We start from the raw sequence: 8202 nt of genomic DNA on the forward strand, positions 1-8202 counted from the left end.
TGAATGATTCCAAGTCATTTCCACCTTCTCCAAGTCACCTCCCTATTAATTCCCTACCAGCTAGAGATAGATGTCCAGCATCCACACAAACCACATGATTGATCCTAACAGTCAAAGTGGGCTCCAACAACTAAATTTGGCAAAACCACTTGAAACCTTCATAGAGCTTTCATTCTCAACCTAGTCGCTTTGTAGTACATCACTAGTTTCATTTCATTTCCCCAGAGCTTTCCCAACATTTCCATAACATTTCGAAGTCATTTGGAGCATACTGCCAGCAAGAGGAGGAGGTGGTCGTGAGCTTCTCCGTCTAACTTTCCATAACTTCTCATCCAAGCTATTATTGGAAATATAAACCAAAATTAATGACCAAGTTGTTGGAAATATAAACCAAAATTAATGTTTAAGTTTTTTGTGTATCTAGTAAATTGTATGGAAGCAAAATCTAGAAAATGCAATAACTCTTGGTGGTTGGTTGTTGAGTCTTTATTATTATTGCATTTCTAAACTGTCACTCAGTAATCTTGCTGTGAATTTCTCTTGAGTGTGCCTTATGAGTCTTTTTGGGAGAGTGTTTTGAGATTGATAAGTGAGAGATCTTATGAGAGGAATTTGTGAGGCGATTCATAAAGTTTCCCAACGGTGTGGATCTCTTGTTTGTTCTTCATAGTTCTTCCCTACTTGAAGGCTCTTGAGAGAGGATTATCAAAGGAGATCGGTCACTAGGATGGTGAGAAAGGACGTCAGTTCTCTGTCGTCACTAGGATGGTGAGAAATAATGTTGGTACTCTACCATCACTAGGAGGGTGAGAAAGGACGGCGGGTTCTCTGCCTTTACCTGGAGGGTGAAAAAGGATGACGATTCACCAGGAGGGTGAAAAAAGATGACAGTTCTCTGCCGCACCGGGTTGGTGGAAGAGAGGTTTTTGTAAGGGCTTCTCCGCCTTATTGTGGGGCTAAAGGAGAGTCACTAGTATTTAGTACAATACCTGGAGAAGGAGTCTCCTAGAGTGGACGTAGGTCTTGTTGGACTGAAACCCTATAAAATTTGGTGTTCTTCTATGCTTTTACTTTTACTGTATTTTAATTTCTGCACATTTATTTTTCATGATTGAAAAAGTACTTTGAGAAAATTTATAATTGTGCTCAAAATCTTTAATCTGTTTTCTACATAACCAAAAAATTTTTAAATTACCAATTCACCTCCCCTTTTGGTTAGCCTTGGGACAATTTCATTAGGTTTAACAACTTACTCAAACTTTCAAGTCTCATGTGCCCTAGCACCATAAGAGATTACAAGCACATGCAAAAATAATGGTATGCCCCCTCTTTCATGATAAGCTCCATAAATGTATTGCTTGGCTCACCTTTTAATCGATAGACGATGGCAATAAAAAGCCCTGATAGAAGGCTCTTATTGTAATCTTGGAGCCCAAGTTTATATTTTGATGATAATAAATATTATAATATTATACTTTATTTCTCCTATATTTTATTATGCATATAATTTTTTGTGTGTACTAATATTTCAAGTTCGGCATGCACCAAGCACCGTCTGAGAATCAGGACTCAAGACAAGGTAATATATGTTTGATTTAAGCAAGAGTATGTACTTTTTATTTTCTTGAGTCAATCAATATAAAAAGGTGCATATCAGCTTAACAACCATGCATACACACACGGGGGGAGTAAAACTTAAAGTTTTAATTTTCCTAAAGATCACACTGGATGATTTGGATCATATTGTGCAAACTGTTCAATAAAAAATAAATTAAAATATTTAAATTAAGAAAATAAAAATTGAAATAAAGATGAACTAATCATATTGTATGATTCAAATCATACTGTAGAATTCAAATCGCACAAGGCGATCATTTATAATTAAAAAAATCATCACCACATTTAATATTATGCAGTATTTTGAAAATTGAATTTTTTGGTTTAATCGTACTGTAAGATTTTATTAAAATCTTGTATAATTTAATCCCTATGATTAAGCAATCAAATCTAAGATAATTAATCATTATGATCATGTGGTACGATTACGATCATAATGCATGACCCACATAGATGATTTTTGTCTGTAATAACCCGAACCGGTTCACCCGTTTGAACCATCCAAACATAAGCTCCTCCTTTGCCCGAATTGCAATGCAATTAAGCTTGCATTCTTTGCCCTCACACACATCTTTCTCTCCAATCATGCAAATCATGCGATTCTTCCGCCTCTTCTTATGATTTTTCTCGTTATGGTCATTACTCTCTCTATTTGAAGCAAAATAGAATATAGGGCATCATTTAACTCCTCTTTTCTCCCTCATAGCAGCCACTACAATCCTTCCTTCTCCTCCCTCCTCGCTCCTTTCTTGCAATAGCAGCCTACAATAAGTACCTTCTCCTATCATGAGTCCACACTCTTCCCTTTTCCCCTCTCCTCCTCTCTTTCTTCTTCTTATAATTTTAGTCACCAAATTAAATAGCTCTTTTTTTATTAATAAGAATTGATTTTTGATTCATATTGATTTTGTACAATCTTGAATTTCTAATAGTTGGATAATGCCTTGTATGAAGGAAATCTTATTTGTGATTAATTATTCATGTTGATTAAATTATATAGTTTTGATCTTTTCATTACCTCATAAATATTACTTTAATAATTAACTTGCTGGGAGGAAACTTTTAACTTATTATCATCTTAATCTGATTAGAATAATTATAGGGTTAATAGTAATCTTTATTATAATTAATGTTAATGCTATCATGGTAGCTAATGTTATTTAGTTGGAATGTTTCCAATGGTGTGTTTATAATTGCTTTGTTCTTTCCTGTTGAACCTTCGAGTAATTTCCCTTTTGGTTGATTATCTTATAGGCTTGGAGTTTTATGTTGCTCACCTAAATGTAAGTAACAATTTTTTTTTTTTTGGATAAATGTACCCTTCTTGGTTAGGGTCCCTATATTCTTATTTCTTGCGATAGATTTTCCAATATTATGTTACTAGTTATATTTCAAATATTAATTAGTATTACGTTATATCAAAAAATCTTATTTATAACTTATATTGAAATTATCATGTGATAGAAATAGTATTATTTTGATTTGTTGATATTTAGCATTTAAAATAATTCATGTTGTAAAAAGTTTAATTCATACACATTAACTTTATTTAATGCAGTGCATGATACTCATATTGTAAATCTTGTTGGTTATATAAATTGTGATTATCATAATGATTTATATAGTACCCGTTGATTATTTATAATCGTATTTTCACTGTATGATTTTGTGTGTGTCGATAGAACTCTATTGGCTTTTGTCTAGCCGTGGTCGACAGGCCCCCAAAGTGATGAATCTATAAGAAATCATTAGGATTTTCTTGGGTTGGTGTTTACCTTTATGGTGATGGGTATATGATAAACAAATAATAGATATAGATGAACAAATATAATAAAATATAAGTGGGCATCACTTGGAAGCAATAAATGACTGATACATCATTTTGAGGTATGATAATATCTGGTGTGGTTGCACTTGTGAGCATTATAATAATTTATATTAATAATAGTTTGGTGAATACATTTATGCATTAGCACATTTAGATTTCTGTTATAGGAAAAATGGCATGTGTCATTACTACTTTGTTTTGATGACTTTAGGTTATTACTTATATAATTTGGTTGTTCATACTACATGCACCACTCCTTTTCTATTTATGCTTTGATAGATATGAGTTACTGGTTGAGTTTGATTTATCAAACTCACATGTTATCTTTTTTAATAGGTCATATAGGTTTGTTTGGTGGACCATCACCTTAGGAGCAGAGTTAATAATAGTAGTCTGTTTTGGTATTTTATATTTTGTAATAGTATATTTTTGTTTTAATTATGAGGGTTGGGTAGTTTCTTTCAAGTTTTTGTTCTTTTTATATTTATGTTAGCTTGTATCATAATTCTTATTATTTGGATGCATTGTCTATTTGAACTTCTATTATTGAATTAGCTCTTAATTTCACTTCCTTTATTTACGATGATGTAGATATATGTCCTGCTGCATCTCTTGTATATGTATGCTTCTCTTTGTGAATACAAAATAGGACTTTCTATCACTTCATTGTGTCTTGTGTTTCTAGGGCGTATAGCCTTTTCGTACCCGAGGTGTGACATTGGTCATCTAGGAGTTCATCTTGGGCAAAATGTGATTCGATTGTACTAATTGTACGGGACGATTAGTGAAAATTTTTGAACTGATCATACAATTCCACTTTCATCATATTGTACTAAAAGGGAGAATTGAACTAATCGTATTATATGATCTTCATATTATACTATAAGAACAGAGATGGCTAAGGGGCTATTTGGTTGTAGGAAAAGAAAATACATAGTATAATAAATACATTAATTTTTTACTTTTTATTGTTTGGTTAGATATAATCTAAAATAAAGTAAAATCCTAAAGTATTCAAAACTCTTCACTGCAGGCCATTTTAAGCGTAAAGTAAAAATTGTACAAATCGAGCTAAAAAGGAATTCACGTGTATGAGAAAGAGGTACGGGAACAAATTATCATTTCTTCCTCCATTGTCGCAGAACCATCGTCATTTCTTCTTGGCTTGTCGTTTCTTCCTCACTTTTCATTTCGATGGCTTCTTCAGCTCCTATTCGACTTCGACGATGTTCCCTTCCTGTTAGATTGAAAGGCACGACATCCCTTCCTTTCAGATCGGAAGGCGCGACATCCGTTTCACAATTATGGGAGCTTGCTCACTATGAAGGTAAATATCCTTCTCCCTTTTACCCGCTTCTTTGGCCAAATCTCATAAATCCATGAATTTTTTGTCAAAAGGGGGAGATAGAGTTATAGATCGTCAAATACCTTTTGTGTTCTTATGCATTGTGGTCGAACTCATAGGAGAGCAAAGCGTGAGATGGATCGCAACATGCTACTCAAAACGAGAGGATTTAGATGCAGCTAATCGAGAGCTCGACATGGAGGAGCTACAGATCGAGGAGGTTGATGAAGCGCCTCCTCCGATGATGATAATGACATTCCATTTCTGTCCGATCAAAGATCTCAACACTTATTTTTTGTCTTTGTTGTTTCATCATTGTTTTTTTTGTGCTTGTTATCTATATAACTTTTAGAGAGAAATAGATAGATTTTACTTTACTTTTCATGCACTCAACCAAACAAAAAAAAAATAGTTCCCCTACATTGAGTATACATACAACCAAACAACCTCAAGTATTTACTTTAGATTACATTTATTTTACATTGTATTCACTTTACGACCAATCAAACATCCCCTAAATTAAAAATTAGGGTTTTCTTGGAGCATATTATTTAAACATCTCTTATTTCGTGAGAAAAATTCTTTGATGGTCAAGGGGTGTGTGACTTTTGTAAGAAAGGGTTTGAAGATATGGTTCTAAGGGAGAGAGAAAGGTGAAGTTGTGAGAGGGAGAATAATCTTGTGGGATCAAGGGAGTGTGAGAAAGAGTCAACACACAATTATTCCGGCCAACATCAATCTTCTTCCTCCATGAGTCAAAGCTTTGCTTGAGGGTAACTCCGAGAAGAACCTTGATCTTCGTGTAAAAAAACCATCAATAACTACTCCTCACTAGGGAAGGTGAAAGGGATTCGGCTACTCCACCACACCGTAGAAGTAAAAGGGATTCGGCTACTCCACTGCACTAGGGAAATGTGAAAGTAATTCTCTGCCTTATTGTGGGGGCAAAAGGATGAAAGTTTGTTAGAGATGTTAAGCCCTATGGAAATGGCCTGAGGCTAACCAAGAGGGGGGGGGGGGGGGGGGGGGTGGGTTGTGGGGGGGAGGGGGTGAATTGGTATTTAAAAATTTCTTTAAGCAAAAAGAATGATTATCACAAACCAAATCACCACAAAAATAAGTGCGGAAGTAAATAAATGCGGAAGCAGTAAAAACAAGAACACAAGGATTTATAGTGGTTCAGTCAACTCGACCTACGTCCACTCCCCAGAGGTGCCCTCCGAGTATTGCACTACAAACGTGACTCTCCTTTAGCCCCTACGGCTAGGCGGAGAAGCCCTCATAAAAACACCTCTTTTTTGCCACACCCGATAAGGCAGAGAACCCAACTCCTTTTGCTTCCTCCTAAAGCAGGCAGAGAACCACGATCACTTGCTGAAACTTACCTCTCTCAACCCTTCCAAGGACAACAGACTCTAGGGAAGAAGAAGTGGAACAATGCTTGGAGCAACCCTTGTGAATCCCCTCACAAGCTCCCCCTCAGAAGATCCTCTCTCTCTCCCCCTCTCTCTCTCTCTCCTTTAGGTTTTCTTATGTCAAGACAGTAGCCAAGAATGTTCAAAAACATTGAACAAGAGCTCTTATAAAGAAGAGCTCAAAAAGCTCATTAATTGTAAGTTGCCGACTATATCATCCTAGACGATATGGAAATCATCCTGGCCGATCAGTACAAATCTCAAAAGATCGGCCAGAGCATCGCCCTGAATACCAACTGGATGATTGAAAATTGTCTTGATCGTCTAGGACGATCTCACGATTATCCTGGCTAATTAGTTCAAATCAGAGGAAAATCGTCCAGAGCATCGCCCTGAATTCAAGCTGTCAGATCCAGATCGTCCGGCACATCGCCCTGAATTTGTGCTAGTCGATATTTATCGTCCAGGAGTGATTAAGGATTTTAGAATCGATTGTCCCGGCTGATCTTACGATCGTCCAGGATGATATGATCGTATCAATTATCCTTAATTACCTCATTGATTGTCTGATCAATTAAGGCATAATTGTGAATATCGTACAGGCTGATACAAGATCGTTCTGGCCGATTACCAAAAATATAGAATACCTTAATTATTTATGGAGGAAATTTCTTTCTGTTTTGAGCTTATCGTCCAGGCCGATTGGCTAATGACGGCTGCCTTAATTAAGAACCCCTGATTAGATTCTCTGTTTTAAGCCAGATTATCCAGGACGATGTAAATATCGTCCTGGCCGATATGAGCAGAAAATAGAAATTCTAAGTATCTCAAGTGTGTGTGTGTGTGGGGGGGGGGTTACTTTGCATCAGTCACACCAAAGATTACAATTGACTCAAGAAGGAAAAAAATAAAATTACAGACTGACTCAAACCTAATCTATCCATTCTTGAGCTGGCTCTATTTTTACATCCAATCTTTGATTCCAAAAAAGTCAGTAGTAAAAGGCAGTCCAAGACAAGTAAGAGTATTTGTCAATCATCAAAACATAATTCATGGATCTGAATTTGCAACAATCTCCTCCTTTTTTATGATGGAAAAATACTATGATAAATATTTAAAAAATAACAGTATAACAAATGGAATTGAAAGTGCAAGAACTATCCTAAAACTACTCCCCCTTTTGATATCTCAAAAAGGAGGGAATTAAGAACTAAAGCAAATCACAAGACACTCCTTTTTTTTTTCCAAGGCATGAAGATGATGTAGTATTCCATGTGATTGATTTTAAAAACTTGTGAGTTAATGAGTTAACAACATCAATAATCCAAAGAACGGTAGAATATTTGATCATGGTTACCCTTAGCTCGAACTTTCTCTTAGGGTAGAATCGTCTTTTGAAATCAATGACCTAACTCAAAAAAATCAATTGGATATGAGAAAAAAGAATTCATTCATCACTTAGTTTAAGAAAAAAATATCTTATAGAATAATGAACCAAAGTAAATTTGTCACAATCGCAAAACAATCGAAATCAAGTCTTCGATACATGAAAACTTCTAAGTTTTAAAAGATTTGAAAAGAGAGAATAGCTTACCTTTTAGTGGGCTCATTTTATGCCTCTTGTCACTTTGATTGGCTCTTTGAGCATCTTGATTTTTGATACACTTTCGTATATATACTTTTCTTTTCAATTTGGCGCCATTGGCCATATTTTTTTTTAATTTTTGCAAGCTAAATTCACTTTTTCAATCTCTTAAAAAAGAATTCTTAGTTGTGAGTCTATCTTCTAGATATTAGAGAATAGGAGGTCTCTCTCTAGCATAGGGAAGAACTATCCACAAAACAGAATCAATAACCAATGACAAGAGTAACGAGGAATCTTGATGTGACAAAAAGACTTTAAGTATTATGAATACAAGATATATTTGCTTAAGCGAGTTTAGAAAGGATCTAAATTTCATACACAATCTTTAATTTGAAATAAATTTTTGATTAGA

General features: G+C 35.0%; 1 protein-coding gene across 1 annotated transcript in view; it reads left to right on the forward strand.

Moving 5' to 3' along the window:
- Positions 1-4639: 4639 nt before the first annotated feature.
- Positions 4640-8202, forward strand: part of LOC110093354 (protein REVEILLE 8) — a 129911-nt gene continuing 126348 nt past the window's right edge. Inside the window, exons 1-2 of the mRNA XM_020818206.2 lie at positions 4640-4772; positions 4910-5010. Of these exons, the coding sequence (XP_020673865.1) occupies positions 4640-4772; positions 4910-5010 (234 nt within the window). The remainder of the gene's footprint in view (positions 4773-4909; positions 5011-8202) is intronic.

Source organism: Dendrobium catenatum, unplaced genomic scaffold (assembly GCF_001605985.2).
Source record: "Dendrobium catenatum unplaced genomic scaffold, ASM160598v2 fragScaff_scaffold_722, whole genome shotgun sequence".
Taxonomy (NCBI): domain Eukaryota; kingdom Viridiplantae; phylum Streptophyta; class Magnoliopsida; order Asparagales; family Orchidaceae; genus Dendrobium; species Dendrobium catenatum.